The sequence below is a fragment of the Bidens hawaiensis genome, unplaced genomic scaffold, assembly GCF_021521415.1.
Source record: "Bidens hawaiensis isolate Kalapana, Puna unplaced genomic scaffold, B.hawaiensis_p1.1 tig00039717_1, whole genome shotgun sequence".
Classification (NCBI taxonomy): Eukaryota; Viridiplantae; Streptophyta; class Magnoliopsida; order Asterales; family Asteraceae; genus Bidens; species Bidens hawaiensis.
Genome location: NW_027497003.1, coordinates 67,445 through 83,567, shown reverse-complemented (window position 1 = coordinate 83,567; position 16,123 = coordinate 67,445). Strand labels below are relative to the sequence as shown.

Sequence of the window (16,123 nt, the reverse complement as noted above, 5' to 3'; positions counted from 1 at the left end):
TTTTGACGTGGTAAATTATAAGTTTATTTTGCTTCCTCTTTCATGATTGTGCGGGTAGGACCGTCACTTGCACTTAGTAGGATGGCTAAACTTACATTTAACCTGCGTGGAAGTTTACCTCATCTTTTCCTTTGAAATTTTCTAAGTGTTCAGAATAAGTTAACCTTTGAACGTGGTAGATGATAGGTTGAAGTTTTGCTTCTTTGTTCGTGATTGTGCGGGTAAGACCGTCACTTGCACTTACAAGGATGGCTAAACTTTACTTACATCTGACCTGCGTGTAGGTTTTCCTTAGAACTTTTTAACATTTTTAGCGTTGTGTTTATGCGGGTTTTGCCGCCTTCCACACGCAACTACTTACTTCTTCACACATTGATGCGGTGAATACCGGCACATGGGAAGTTCATAAGTTAAGGTAAGGCTATCAACACATTGTGAAAGGAGAATCATTTCCATTAGAAGTGGCTCTTAGGCCTTTTCTTTACAAGTTTGGAATTGATCTACATATAACATTTGCGTAATTGAGCTCCATTCCATGTTCTTTGGATGGGAGTGCCATCGAGCCTTTCGAGCCGGTATGCGCCCTTTCCCAGAACTTGTTTGATAACGTATGGCCCTTCCCAGACCGGGGCCAGCTTTCCTGGGCCCTCTTGGTTCGAAGCCTCGTTGTTACGCAGTATGTAGTCTCCTTCATTGAAGTTGCAGAGTTTTACCCGCGTGTTGTAGTACTTTTGCATTTGTCGTTTGTAATTCTCTTCACGCACTGCGGCTAAGTCTCTGCGTTCCTCGGTTAGCATAAGGTCTAACCGTCTTTCCGCATCATTGTCTTCTGGCTGGATCAAGACCCTTGGTGAGGGTAAACCAATTTCGACTGGGACCATGGCTTCAGTGCCATAAGTGAGACTGAACGGGGTTTCTCCCGTACTGGCCTTCTTCAGCGTTCTGTTTGCCCAAAGGACGTGCGGAAGCTCATCCACCCAGCCGGATCTGTGTTTCAAGAGTCTTTTCTTTATGCCTTCGACGATGCTTTTATTTGCTCTTTCCACCTCACCATTACCTTGCGGGTGTGCCACCGAGGTAAAGGTGTGGGTGATTTGAAGTTCTTTCAGCCACTGTTGTAGCTTCTTGTCAGCAAAGTTGGTGCCATTATCGCTCACCAAATTCTGTGGAAGTCCAAAACGACAAATAATAAATTCCCAAATAAATTTTTTGATATGTTTTGCGGTTGTTTGGGCTAAAGGTTTTGCTTCTATCCACTTGGTGAAGTAGTCGATGGCTACCACTAGGAACTGAACATTTCCTGCTGCTGTGGGAAATGGGCCTGTCACATCGATGGCCCACTTCTGAAATGGCCACGAAGAAGTGACTGGAACCAGTTCGTTCTTCGGGCGATGCGTGTTGGGTGCGTAGAGCTGGCAAGACCTGCATTTCTGATGTATGCCAGCGCATCCGTATGCATCCCCGGCCAAAAGTATCCCGCGTTGTTTAGCTTAGCTACAACAGCGCGTGGACCTGCGTGTACTCCACAGATGCCTTCGTGTACCTCCCTTAGGAGGTAGTCAGCATCCTGGTTGTCCACGCATCTTAAGAGTGGGCCAAGAAAGTTACGTCTGTAAAGGGTGTCATCGATGAGTTGATAATTCAGTGCTTTACAGCGTAGTTTTCTTGCCTGTGTTTTTGACTCTGGTAGTGTTCCTGCTGCAAGGTAATTTATTATTGGTGTCATCCACGTTTCTGTACCGGTTTGGATGACACAAATTTCCTTGTGCGGGACTGATGGTGCTTCGAGGAGTTCAATGCGGATGTCCTTTCCCAAGTGGGTGAAGGCTAGTGATGCAAGCTTGCTTAACGCATCCGCAGATTTGTTTTCGCTGCGCTTGACGTGTATGACTTTACAATCGTTAAAATCACGCATAAGGGTTTTTGCCTGGGCGAGGTACAGGGCCATTGTGTCGTTTACAGTCGTGTACGTCCCATTTATTTGGTTGGCCACCAGCATGGAATCCACGTGGGCTTCCAAGTTTTTTACTCCCATCTTACGCGCAATTCTCAATCCGGCCAAGAATGCTTCATATTCGGCTTCGTTATTCGTACTTGGAAAATCCAACCGAATAGCGTAAGTATATTCTTGGCCTGCTGGGTTGGATAATTTTAACCCTGCGCCTGAACCCTCGCTACTAGCTGCTCCATCAGTGTAGAGTCGCCAGACATCATTGATGTCCTGTGCTGGGGAGGGTTGAGCCTCCTCCTGGCACTCTTTCTCCCGCGAAGCGGGGACTTCTGCAATAAAATCGGCCAGGACCTGGCCTTTTATGGCTGGTCTTGGCTTGTACTTAATTGCATATTCTCCCAATTCAATTGCCCATTTGGCTAGACGTCCCGATAATTCGGGTTTGCCTAGAACGTTTGAGAGTTTGAAGTTGGTGAGAATGGTGATTGGGTGGCCATGGAAATATCGTCTTAACCTGCGTGAAGCGTGTATAAGTGCTAAGACTAATTTTTCGAGGGTAGAGTACCGGGTTTCTACGTCTGTTAGTACACGGCTAACATAATAGATTGGCATCTGGATGCCTTTTCGTTCTACTAGCAGGACTGCCCCGGTTGCTCTATCTGTTGCGGAAAGGTATAGGATTAACTCCTCTCCCGCTTGTGGTGCTGTAAGTGTTGGGAGTTCGATCAGGCGTGACCGAATCTCCTGAAAAGCTGCTTCCGCTTCTGGTGTCCAGCGGAAGTGCGTTTTCTTTAAGCAGTTTCTCAATGTTGACACGAAAGGAAACGACTTATCCGCATGGTTTGCCAAAAAGCGATTAAGTGCGACTAGTCGTCCATTCAGTGTCTGAGCCTGTTTGATGGTGGTAGGTGATTCCATTTTAACAATGGCTTCGACCTTTTCAGGGTTCGCTCTGAAGCCATCTTTGGTAACAATGACTCCCAAGAACTTCCCTTCTTCCATCCCAAATGAACACTTGCTCGGGTTGAGCTTCATGTTTATCTTTCGGAGCGTGTTAAAAGTTTCTTCAATGTCTTTCAACATCGCTTCTGGCTCGGGGCTTTTGATGACCAAATCATCCATATAGACTTCCAAGTTTCTCCCGATTTGGGCATGAAACTCTTTGTCCATCAGTCGTTGGTACGTGGACCCTGCATTCTTAAGTCCGAATGGCATCATTTTATAACAAAATGTACCATCGGGCGTCCGAAATGCGGTTTTGTCCTGGTCATCTACGGCCATGTGGATTTGATGGTACCCCTTATACGCATCCAAGAAGCATTTAAGGCGAAATGGTGCCAACGAATCCACCTTAAGATCAATTTCTGGTAACGGATAACAATCTTTGGGGCATGCTTTGTTCAAATCTTTGAAATCTATGCACATGCGCCATTGTTTGTCATTCTTCGGTACCATTACGGGATTTGCAACCCATGTTTGATATCTACTAACGCGTACGATGCCTGCGTCAAGGAGTTCCTTGACTTGGGTTCTACACGCGTTAGTTTGTTCAGGCCCCATTACTCTGCGCTTTTGTACGACTGGCGTAACAGCCGGATCGCACTTGAGCTTATGCTCCGCCTTACTTCGGGGTACACCAGTCATGTGAGCTGGTGCCCACGCAAAGATGTCAGCGTTTTTCTGCAGTAAGCGTTTGAGTAAGGTGCGGGTGGGATCAACGATTGTTGGTCCAATGGTAACGGCCTGGTCGGGGTATTTGCCATTGAAGGCCCATTTTTCCGGTTCGGTGATGGTTGGTTTAGCCATTTTCGATTTGGGTTTAGATGAGACAGATGCGATGCATACCTGGGGAATGCCAGTGATCATCGCTACACCCTCAGCTGTTGGCCATCCCATCATGCCGTGGACTGAAGATACCACGGCGTTGAATCTTGCCATCCCGTCTCTTCCGAATAGGATGTCGTACGTGTGGTGTGGCTTTCTCATCACGACAAAATCCACGTCTTCTGTGCGTGAATGATTCCCATCGGTAAGAGTAACGGGGAAAGATAGGATACCCAGGGGGGTTTCTGTACTGCCATCAAACCCTTCCATTGAAGCGTAGACCGTTTCCAAGCGTTCTTTGTCTTCATCATCCAGCTTGTCGAAGAACTGCCTGTACATCACTGTAGACGAAGCGCCGTTGTCAGCAAGAGTGCGGGAAGTGATGTAATGCCCCAGCTGGCTTTTGATGACGATGGGGCCTTCTTTGCTGGGGCCTCCTGGCACTCGCGGGAAGCGCACCTCAGCTTCCTTCCACGCGCATGGTTCTGTCACTCGTCTTTTTCTTCCTCTGACCTTGCCATGAACCATGTTGATGCTGATGTCGACGGGCTTTCGTCCGTTACCTCTGTACCGGTTGTCATTCCTTCCTCCCTTCTTGATTGATGCCACGAGATGTGCAAGTCTTCCATCCTTGACAAATGTCTCAACAATATCCTTCAGGGTTGTGCACTCTTCAGTACCATGACCCTTTGTCCCGTGGAAATCACAGGATTTGCTTTGATCCGCATTAGGTTTCTGCCGGATCAATGGGGCTTTTGGCCATGGCAATTTTTCCGTGGCAAATATCTCCGTGACGCTCTTGGTGAGTGGCGTCCACCGGTGTTTTCGGTTTGAAGGGTGTGTATTGTCCCTTCCGCCAACAAGAGGGCGGGAGCTGGATGAGGTGTCAAAGTTTACCCTTGACTGCCAAATACCTAGCCGCCTCTTTTTATTCTGCCGGGCGATCCTTACGTTGTTCTCCCTTGTCCTCTGCGTGTAGAGGTGTGTGCTCTGAGGAAGATCTCTTCCCAGCTGCTTCTCCGTCTCGGCAAAGCGCTTGGCTGCCGTCATGATGGCATCCCATGTGGATGGCATGCCGTCCTTACCCGTCAATGTGCGGATAAGCTCTGGGTACTCGGCGCCCTGGATGAAAGCGGCGCGAACAAGATCTTCACTTATGTTGCCCAGACTCAGCTTCTTGGAGTTGAAGCGGGTGATGAAGTCTAGTAAAGATTCATCCTCCTCTCTAACGCAGTTTAGGATCGTCCACTGCTCTTCCGTATACTTCCTCTGGTGGCTGAAGTGCTGGCTGAAGTTGTTCTGAAAGTCCGCCCAGTCATATATGTGGTGGACCGGTAAACGATCGAACCATGCCCTGGCTGCTCCGACCAGAGTCATCTGGAACATGTAACACCACGTGGGTTCCGTCCAGTTGCTGACGGTAGCCCCCGCAATGAACCTGTTCAAATGGTCGTCTGGGTCGGATAGACCATCATAAGTGCCAATGTTGGACAGTTGTTTGGCACTTCTCGGGGCGATTGCTTCCGCAATATCCCTTGCAAATTTTGACTTTCCTGCATTCGTAGCAGTTGGTCTAAAGGTTTTGGAGAAGTCACGCGGGTTTCTCTCCGCATTTGTTGGCTTAAAGGCTTCCCCAAAATTCCTTTTTGGCTGGGAGTCCGTTTCTTTACGCTTCCCTTTCGCCTTATGGCGAGGGTTTGCGTCGGTATCGGACTCCTCCCTCTCGTCGTCTGAGTACTCGCCCTCGCTGTTCATAATGAGGTGTTGGCGAGTACTGCCGAATTCGTCAGCCTGTTGAACCGAACGCAAGCGTTCGTCCAATTCAGCTTGGAACTCTTTCTGACGTGCTTCGGCCCACGCCTTCACTTGATCTAGTGTTTGGCGAGGGACCCTCGTTCGTTTTTCCAGCTGGGTATCGGTGAACCCCAGTGGAATATTTACTGCACTTGCCCCGGCTTGGGTAGTCGGGGTAGTGTTCGTAAGGACTGTATAACCGCCGGTGTTCCCCCCAGTTGCTGGGGTTGTTACCGGGGTTTCTTGGTCGGTTACTGGCCTTTGGACCGGAGTAACGTTAACCATTTCTTCAGAAAATTTGAAAAAACTAAATTAGTTCTAGCTTTTATGCACGGATGGCGCCAATGAAGAAACACTAAGTGACCCGGTACAGATTATAGATAATCTGGGGGTTAAGTAATGTTTCCCACGAGAATGAGGTCCAACAGAGACAGTTGTTCTTCAGGGGACCTGCAAAACAAACACCGTAAGCTCGTCACTGAGAAGGGGGGGGGGGGTTCCTCCTTGTGACCACCCTCCGGCGTGAGAATCAGACTAGATTGCTCTGAATATAAGTGTATATTAAGAGATTGCTAGATAACAGGATAGCAGATGATCTTACCATTCCAAGATGTTGGAGTATTTATAGCCGAAGGTAGGTTTCCTAGAAGGTACAGCCGGCTGAATAGTATTCCTGTTCTACCAACAGTGGACTATGCACAGGCCATACTGGTTGGTGGGTAGGTTACGGCCAACAGTAACAAAGTCGGCTGCACTATTCCACCAACTGTAGATTATGCACGTCCCACCTACTGTGGATTGTACGCAGGCCATGCTGGTTGGTGAATAGGTTACGGCCAACAGTAACACTATTCCACCAACTGTAGGCTGCGCATGCCCCACAGTAAGGGTTGGTGAGTAGGCAGCGGCTAATAGTGACAAACAGTACTAGAGGGTGCTCCTCCTCGCACTGTTGTCGGTGAGCTGTCACCCTGTGATTGGCTCATGGGCTGTTCTGGTCAGATCGTCTGTCCTATCCATACCTTGGTAGGTATAGTACAAAAGATCTTTCAGAATCATACAGACTGGCTCATTTATGCGGGATTGTTCCCGCCTTGCTCATTCCTTCATGTGACTACTGAAGTAGCTAGTGTCTTGTGCGTGTAGCCCTGCTGTCTGCGGGTAGCCTTCCCTGATGGCTTGTATCCGCAACTGCGGGAACAGGCGGGGTACTTCACCATTGGGAGGCTTTCCCTGCGTGTACAGCTTGCGTACTGCGCGTAAGGTTCTCTGAGCATGGTGGGTACTGCGGGAGCAGATGGCCTTTGCGCAGACGTCCCTGTTCAAGGTGAGTTCTGCGGGACCAACTGGGCTCTGCTGGGACCTACCTCTTCAATGGGGTATCGTGACGATAAATGATTCTAAGCACGTTGATTCACTATATCTTGTTAATTAATTCTGTTAAAATACTCAACTTGATTTACGCAAAATTTTTTTGTTTGCTTGTTTTTTTTAAACTACTAGGCTCCAAAAGATTTGAATGATGGGATCTTTATGCTCACGGGTTGTTGCTGTGTAATAAATAATTATTGAAGGGCTAAGAAGCGGTTGGACAAAGTAGAAGGGCTTCTGGAGATCAGTGTTGGGCTTTAGGGACTAGTAGTGAAACTTTGCTTTAATCCAAGTATAATGGGGATGGAACCCAAATCACCATTCAAAGGTTAATGCATTTACATCTCTTTCCTGTTTTTAAACATAAAAGCCAAATTGAAAATAAATAATTTTATCCTTCGTGTATTGGCTGATAATAATCTTAATTTTAAAAATCGATGCCAACGATCCAACTTTTTTACTATTTTTCTCTCAATAGACCCCCGTTAAAAAACACTTATCGACGTTAAATGTTTTTCCGAATTTCAAACCGATGTTTTAAGGCTTTTGATCGGAATGATGCTACTCGACTAATGTAAAACTTTAAATCTCGAAAATGTGATCTAAACGACCAAAAGTGTTTCAATTCGGGTGAATGAATTTTAGATTAACAAAAATCAAGCCATTTTAATCACCGTTTCGAGATAAGTTTTAAATCATTCGACTCACGTTTTTCTTTTGATCAAAATCCCTAAAACATCGATTTGAAATTCAGAAATACACTTAACGAAGTTAAGTGTTTTTTAACGCATGTCCATTGAGAGAAAAATAGTAGAAATGTTGGATCGTTGGCATGGATTTTTAAATATGAGATTATTATCGGTCAATACACAAAAGACGTGATTATTTATTTCCAATTTGTCAACATAAAATTACACTAAAAATTATTATATTCTCTCTCTTTTTTTTCAACTAAATAACATTTTTTTATACTTCTATCAATGCATTTTCTTTTTTTCTTCATTTACAACAACTTTCAAAATATACAAAAATTATAAAGAGTGAATAGTAGCTTTTAAAATATTCAGAAAAATCACTACATTTTCTTTCTTCTTTATTCACAGCATCCTAAACCGCTTCTTACATTACAAAAACTGACTCGCAAAATTTGATGAAAGGAGTGTGAATGCTCTCAATAATTTTTTGTTTTGGGGATTATTTTGGTATCATAGGCTATATCACTTTGACCAAACACCATCAGTGGATATAAAGCAAGATTTCATTTTTGTGTTACACGACTATATATTTTGGGTTACATTAGATAACTTGACAACTTTTGTGTATTGAGACCATTGCAAATAAACTTTTTTTTTCGTAAATTATACCAACAACCAGTAGAGTAGTGAACAAGGTTCTGTTCATAATAATGTATTATATATTCTGTGTCGTACTATACCAATTGTCGATACTGTAACGTAATGAAAGGAACTTAACTGAATGGATATCGACATAACAACGTCAGTACTTGTATCCGTATTATCGAAACCAGCGTCAATACTGGTATTTTATGGTTTTCGATTGATGTGAAATAATTTGTTTCTATTAAAATATAATGTTACATAAATTTCCGGATATACAGTCATAACACACTTATTTTTATCTATGTTTCAATATAAATTTTATTCGAAATTGAGCTACCGCATCGTACGGGCAACACCCACTCGTTAATATTAAAGCTCTCAACCAATAAAATACATGTAACCAAATATGTTTTGCAACCATACATGAGGCATGGATTCTTTTTTGGAATAAACCCGGATTATGAAAACAACTTGATAACATGAATGGCAAGGAACTGGTCAAAGAGTTTACAAACTCTTGTTTGGATCAGGTGGTAAAGGAGAAAGATAATGGAAAAGACCAAACTTCAAATGAATATAGCTTGGTCTACAAGTGGAGTTCGTCTAAGTTGTTTACGTTTTCGCTTTGCGTCAATTTAAATACGAATTTGTAGTCTTTGGTCTCGTTGTTGATTCTCGCAAACCGCCCAAACTTGCATCAAGTATAAAAATCAAACCAACATCTAATAATATATGATGTGATTGCATAGTACAAGGAACATGGCTCTTTTTTTTTTTTTAACTTGAAGGTTGATGAAGTGGTTGATTATTGATGTATTTTAAGCCTCCTCACTGAAATACCCTCCTCCTCATCTCCTTCTAGCTAGCACACGTTTACTACTAACTCAAAAGCATAAAACAAGTAAGTAAAAACAGACTCCACTAGCACTGGCACTTACAGCCAGAATAGTTATAAGAAGGCTAATTATAATTTCATATTTTATGCAACCCACGGTTGCACTGATTATATATATGTATCAAGAAGTTTACAAAATATATATGTAACTAGTAACTACGTACACAGAGAACCATTTCAACAAAGTCTATCTAATCCATGCCAATGGTTTTCTTGCAACGTACAACTGCCTCGTGAATTGACCTCTCAGAATCACAACATCTTGCACCCCAACACACTCCACTTGTCCTAGAACCTGGACCCCGGTTCTCTACGCCTTGTACTCTACTACTACTGGACCTTCCGCGTCTAATTCTGTACCAAAGTGGTCTAACCAAATCCATATACTTTTGAATAATTGTTTTCTGTAGCTTATTACATTTACTTAATGACACGGACCGGCTTTTACGAAAACGCCCCTCCTCTCGACTGGAAGAAGAGAGAGGTGGAACTGGAATACTCAAGTTGGAATATGACTTCAAAGGTACCAGGATACCGTTTGATATGAGCTTATCGGCATGGACAAGGGTCACATGGGGTTGGGATTTTGGCACGTTGAAATCGAAATCTTTATTAACGAGGAACCTTTTGGAGGGTGTAAGGTTAGGATCCATCTCGATGAACGAAGCACCATCAAACGAGAGTCGAAAGGAGCGGTTTGGGCCATCGAGAGGCGGGTGGTTTTGGTTCACTAACCAAGTGTATGAAAAGCTTTCAACGGAGAGTGGTTGTGAATCTTCCATGGAGGATTCAAATATTAGAGTCTGCGTGTTATGTTTATCAGATATCCTAGACTATAGGTGTATATATATAACAATAAAGACAATTATTAGGTGGTCCTTGTTACAATAGACTAAAGGAATATTAATGACATATGTGAACCCTACACATGATGTAATGTCTCATGTTATGATTTTTAGTATTAGGAATTGGTCCCATACCTTTAATATACTTATTCAACCCTGGTACAAGGAAATTCTTGAAATTATGAAGTTGAACTAAATTAAGAAAATTTCTAAAATTTTAATCTCAACCTAACCTAAAGAAACAAAAACACCAGACACTGGTCCCCTTTGCTGTCGGAGAAAGAAAGGGACATCAAGTATGGTAGGAAGAAGCAGAAAGAGACTTGAAACCAAATTGTCTTTTGAGGACAAAAGGGAATTTATAACTAGATTCAATTTCCGGACAAATGTTATGTCTAGATTCGTTTAGGACAAATGTTCGTAGCTAGATTCATATTCCAGACAAATGTTCCTTAATGTACAGAAAATGACTGCCTTAACTCTATGCCGAATTTGTGTGGTCAAGGTCTTGCAAATTGTCCTCTAGTTGTAAAGTAGCGTGGATTTATTTCTAACGTACAAATGAATTATCTACAACAGTCTTGCTAGCTTAGTTGGGACCAAACCACAGATGCAAATGAATGTCCTAGCTCGAGCATTTGTTGAAAGATAAGAATAACAAGTCAGGTTCAAGCTTAAAAAAACTGTAGGTAATATCAAATTAATTACGGATATGACTTATCCATGGAATGTGATGAAACAAATGAGATAACAAGTAATAGGAAGGTTAAACGATGGTAATTAGTATCGAATAACTTAGTGGTTGATTACACTAGGAATGAAGTTTATAAATACAAGTACAGAAGAAACATTGGTTTAACCAGAGTCTAAACGGGTATTTCCACAGAGCGTGGTCAACCGAGAATCCTGAATTCAAGTATGAGTATGCTGTGATTTGCAAAACTAAGTTGTGAGTATAATGAGAGAGTTGAGAGAGTGAGATCGGAATGCCTTTATCGTGTGATGGAGTGTTTTATTTATAGCTATGTGTATGGAATGTTTATTGAGCCACGTGTCATAGGAATATCCAATTTGTCCCTTATACAGCAGTCATAGTGAAGATCGTGGACGACATTTTGTGCGGAGCTCATTGCTTAGTACTGTTGTCTTCTTTGTGTGGCTGTCGCATTGGCGTCGCGCGTACATGTTGTACGAGTAGCGCTTCCTGTTGGGTTCGTAGGCCTTGTTTGGCCCGATTTATTATTTTAAGTCAAAAGAGGAGACGTGTGCAGGCGGCCGGGCCCAAGCCTAGCCCAGTTTAGATTTCTTATTTAATAAGATACAAACCCTAGATTTTCTTTCAACCCGGTAATTCTTTACTGGAGGTTTGATTGCGTGACTAAGCACGCCTTTCTGAATCATCTCTTCGCGTTAATTGCAGTCTATAAAAGCGATAATTTCTTACTTTTATGCTTTTTACTCCTTTCTCATCATATCTTGCTGTTAAGTTTTTGCATGCCTTTTCTTTCATCACCAGGTGTTTCTTGACTAGAATACAAGAAACTACTCTAAAATTGGATTCAAGTAAATTAAAAATGCTCTATAATGAAAAGATAATTCTGGTAACTCTATTACTAATAGCATATATTTTGAATCACAATACTCTTCACAGTTCACAATAGTCGAGTCTGTATCTAAGGTGTTCAATGAAATGCTTAAAAGGTTTTGTGACGAGTAAATAACCACCTCATAATCTTGAATCATTTTTCTTTCTATATAACCTTGATTTTTAGAAGAAATCATTTGTCTAACTTTGATTTGTGTGGGCCGAATCTTCTTACGGCCACCACCGTGGTGATCAGTGTTGGTGATCGTGAAATGGGGACGATGACAGCGGGAGAAGGCGACGATGGTGCGAAGAGAGAAACGCTAGGGACACAAAATGTTGAGTGAGTAAAAGTATGTGGATACAAATGATAAATTAAGCAGTATAAAAGTAAAAAGTTGATCTTGCCCATAAAACTAACACAGTTAACCATTAAGTAACGGTTCATTCTGGTCATTAACTTTCATTTTTTTTTCTCCTTACTTAGGTGGTGTTTGGGATTTCTTATTTAACTCTTTGTAACTTTTCATTAAGTTAATAAGTTACAATATTGTAACTTATGAAACTTTTTATCTCAAAATATAAGCAATTTCAAACACGTTGTTCCTTTTTAAAAGGCTAATAAGTTATAATATGCAATCCGAAACACCCCCTTAGTTTTGCTCTCCCCCCTGCGTTATTGTTCCGACGACCATCTGCTCTTCCGGTTCCTCCAAAATCAATGGATTACGATTTCAGAAACAGGTTGAATCATCCACCACCTTACAATTCACAATCACAATCTTCCTCTATGTACAACAGGCCACAACCGCCATCTTCATCTCCGGTTTACGGACAGTCCTCACTCTACCCTAATGTCGGCATCCCTCAATAACCCCACCTCCTCTTCCTGTAAACCCTATAGCCGTCAATTTAATTATCCTTCTCTCCCTTAGATCGGATCAATTGCTTTTATTATTATTGTTATTTTCTGAATTTATTTATCATCTGTTGCACTGATTAATTTATTTGGACAATTTTATTAGCAGGAATGGGGATTAGGGTTACTTTAAAGCCCGAATTTCGGATTACACCACCGGTATCATTCTCTACTTTATGCCTTTCACTATTCTTTCTATCCATCAGTATAGTTTAACATGAAATATTCAATTCATACTATAGCATTATCTATTTTCGGTTTTACATTCATGTAACTACCAGTATATTTTTTGCATTCTTATGGCTATTAGCCTTATTATTTCAAAATTTCCAAGTTATGATTTATGGTTCGTTTATTGTGAGGGGATAAGGACGTCTAAAGTTACGCTAAAGGTGGCTTGTCAGTTCATTTGTCTCTCATTGAGGCTTGTTTTGCAACTCTGCGACTAACATAGTAATAGTATCACTTCTTGTTTGTGATTGAGTTAGATGTTGTGGTTCTGAAATTGAATTGATTTCGTTCTTTATCAGTGTTTTGTTGTTATGAACTCACTCGAGAACTAAGCTGATGGTGCTTCGGTGCATTGTCTTGTCACTGCATCGTGCTTTGCTTCGATATTCTGCTTTTTCTAAAACTTGTTAAGGTGAAGGCTTTCGTGTGTCAACCCTTCACACTTTTAATCTTTTGATTTATAGAGTTTAAACTCGGTAAAAAGGTTGCGATATGAGTTCAAAGCTTGTAAAAGACTATAAATCAAAACATTAACAAAGAATGGACCTAGTTCAACTTTCGAATCAAAACATCTAACTCAATTACAAACTACAAGCTTTATTGTGCAAGTTGCGGAGAGTAAACCGAGCCTGAACGAGAGGTTGGAGGGGTGGCGATCATCTATAGAGAGCAAATGTTTAAAGATGCATTGCTTTGATACGGAGTATTTGCACGATAACTTCAGTGATGTAAAAGATATTGAAGGCCAAGTTGATACGTCGCATTAATGCCTAGTATTTGTACTATAACTTTAGTGATGCAAAAGATGCTGAAGACACCTACATCGCTATTGAAGGTGAAGTTGCTTCGCAAAAAACCAGATTCACGTATTTATGGTCGTTTGTTCAAAGTAAGGGGGCATTCACTGCGATGTAGCTGACCACATTTAGGGGGTTGTTGCTAGTGGAAAGCAGCCACCAGAACATTATGTGACATGAGGTTTCCAATAAGACTGGAGGGGATATTTCACAAGGTTGCAGTTTGACGGCTATCTTTACTTGGAAGTCAGAACTGGTAGCTGGTCTTCTAAAAGACAGAAGGGCGAAAGGTGGAGGGAGCAAAGAGTAGGCTGCTGTGGTGGATGTGTGGACACACACGGCTGGATCATATAAAAGTTGATGTTTTTCGAGACTTTTGGCAGACCCAAGCTAACATGGGATGAACGGGTTAGGCAGGATTTGCTAGACTTGTACCTCTCTGAGGACCTGATCAGGAATAGGAGTTTTTGAATACGTGGGTTAAAAGTTCTGAAGAGTGTATAGGTTTGAGTGTAGATTTGTATTGTGCTTTGATTCTTTTAGGGAGTTTAGTTTATCTTTAGCCTTAGTTTTGCCTTTGTGCTTTGATTCTTTTAGGGAGCACGTATGTATTTAATGGGGGGCTTGAATGAAAAAAGCGCACCTCAGCTGCGAGGCGACTTCACGTGCAGTGACTATTTTTTTACTTACCTAAGGCTAGAGCTGTACAAAAGGTACTCGCTTGACGTGAGATGACCTTAGGTGCAAATTGTATACTTGTGTACCTAATGCGAGAGCTGTAATGTTATATTAGTTCATTAATTGTTAGGGCACAAGGACATCAACTTCTGGGTCAGAAAATGTTAGTAACTAATGGATTATCTAACAACCTAACCAACATAGCGATACTGTCTAGCAATTTGTGAGTTTGAGGCTTTGAGCAATCACTGATGGTAGATTTTTCATCTATTGCCTCATTAAGTGTTGGATGAATTTTTCATGATTACACAATGACTTCTCCATAAACTGATTGTGTAGATTAGAAAAGTATTCACGTTTTTCCTATCGTTCCTTGATGTCCTTTTCTTCGTTGCTTACTGGTTTGTGAATAGCTGCGTGTCCTGCTTTGATATTCTATTAATGACTATTCCAGACCTAATTATACGATCTTGCATCTTTGTATGTGGTTTAAAGCATTGCATTACATGAGCCTCTTTATCGTATTGCTACTAAATTTCAGCATTTTTTTGGTATTATCTTATGTTTTGATTTAAATACTCATATTGTAGCCTCAAATGTCTCCACACATTGGAGAGATTCCTCGCAGCACGTTTCAGTTTGACTTTGACCTGGAGAGGAAGATACTTGCTGAAGCAGAGAAGGAAAACCCAAATTGGAGCGCACTTGGGCTGGAAAACCTTCCCCAAAAAACTGCAAAACCAATATTTCGTGCGGTATGTCATATTTCCGACTCATAATTGTTATATCCAGATTCTTGAATCATCATTTATCTTTGCAGAACTCTGGTGTTAGTATAGATCCAGTGGTGGGCAAATACATAGCAACAGGTCTTAACAGAGATGCGGTGGTTGTTGCAGTTGCCAAATATGGAGATGATCCGATTAAGGTTACTGTTTTTTCAGCATTCATACTAGGAAATTCGTTTTTTTACGTGAGTTGAGGAGGAAACATTTGTTTTGATTTTGCAGGTGAGGGAATTTGTGAATGGGTACATGGTGTTGAGAGAAATGGGGTTTGAAGCTAATAGAGTGGCTGAAGCATTATTCACTCATGATAATGATAAGGAGGCCGCAGCACATTTTCTCAGCGCTTCATCCTGAGACTGATATTGTAAGCTGTTTAAAACCTGTTTTAAGAGACTGATCTTGTAAACTGTTTAAATCCTTCATTGTTCCTGTTTAAAACCTGTAAAATATTAAGAGATTGATCTTGTTATTATAATAATACTAATAACTCAAACTAAAATATCGTTTCAAATTAAGTAGTGTTATTTAGAGAAGAATTCAAATAAACATTGTTACCTTGTATTTGTTCCGATTCCAACTATGTTGTGACTACTAACATGAGGACAAAAAGGAAATATAAAATGTAATTTATAGACAAATATTTTTATAGAATGGAGGCAATCAGGTGCTACAAGTAATGAAATAATTGAATCATGATAATAATTACGTAACTTAGTTTTAATAATGTAGGTGCATGTTACAGTTTGTCCACTCAAGAATATTTTATCTTACGTATACCATCACTGGGATTCGGTAGGCGCATTATGTCACTCCAATAATTTTTATCATTGACAATACATATATTCATTTTTTTTTCAATTAGATAAATTGTTATTTCATCTGTTGGTCTCATATCTCTAGTGGTTATTTATGGTCTTGTAATAGAGGGTTTGTTATAATGTTTGGGTTGCTTGAAGTTCCATCTAAAACTACAAGATAACACTTGTCTTTTTAAACCGACTCCGAGAATGTCTAAAGAGAGTATTAGAGGGGTGTTTGGGATTGTTTATTTTCATCAACTTATAACTTATTAACTTTTTGAAAAGTAATAAGGTGTTAGGATTAC

General features: G+C 41.3%; 2 protein-coding genes across 2 annotated transcripts; one reads left to right on the top strand and one right to left on the bottom strand.

The window, feature by feature from the left end:
- Positions 1–9,366: 9,366 nt before the first annotated feature.
- On the bottom strand, positions 9,367–10,108 carry LOC143591495 (putative membrane-associated kinase regulator 6). The gene has a single exon (XM_077071684.1). It carries the CDS (start codon positions 9,955–9,957, stop codon positions 9,367–9,369), a length of 591 nt encoding a protein of 196 aa, XP_076927799.1. The 5' UTR covers positions 9,958–10,108.
- A 2,367-nt stretch (positions 10,109–12,475) lies between these two features.
- Positions 12,476–15,418, top strand: LOC143591494 (uncharacterized). Its single transcript, XM_077071683.1, has 5 exons — positions 12,476–12,496; positions 12,631–12,683; positions 14,821–14,985; positions 15,051–15,158; positions 15,241–15,418. Exons 2-5 carry the CDS (start codon positions 12,636–12,638, stop codon positions 15,370–15,372), a joined length of 453 nt encoding a protein of 150 aa, XP_076927798.1. The 5' UTR covers positions 12,476–12,496; positions 12,631–12,635; the 3' UTR covers positions 15,373–15,418.
- The last annotated feature ends 705 nt before the right edge of the window (positions 15,419–16,123 follow it).

Coding starts and splice junctions, on each gene's coding strand:
- LOC143591495 (XM_077071684.1), bottom strand. CDS start 9,957: ATGGAAGATTCACAACCACTCTCCGTTGAAAGCTTTTCATACACTTGG.
- LOC143591494 (XM_077071683.1), top strand. CDS start 12,636: ATGGGGATTAGGGTTACTTTAAAGCCCGAATTTCGGATTACACCACCG. Junction 14,986..15,050: donor CAAAACCAATATTTCGTGCG/GTATGTCATATT, acceptor TTATCTTTGCAG/AACTCTGGTGTTAGTATAGA. Junction 15,159..15,240: donor ATGGAGATGATCCGATTAAG/GTTACTGTTTTT, acceptor TTGATTTTGCAG/GTGAGGGAATTTGTGAATGG.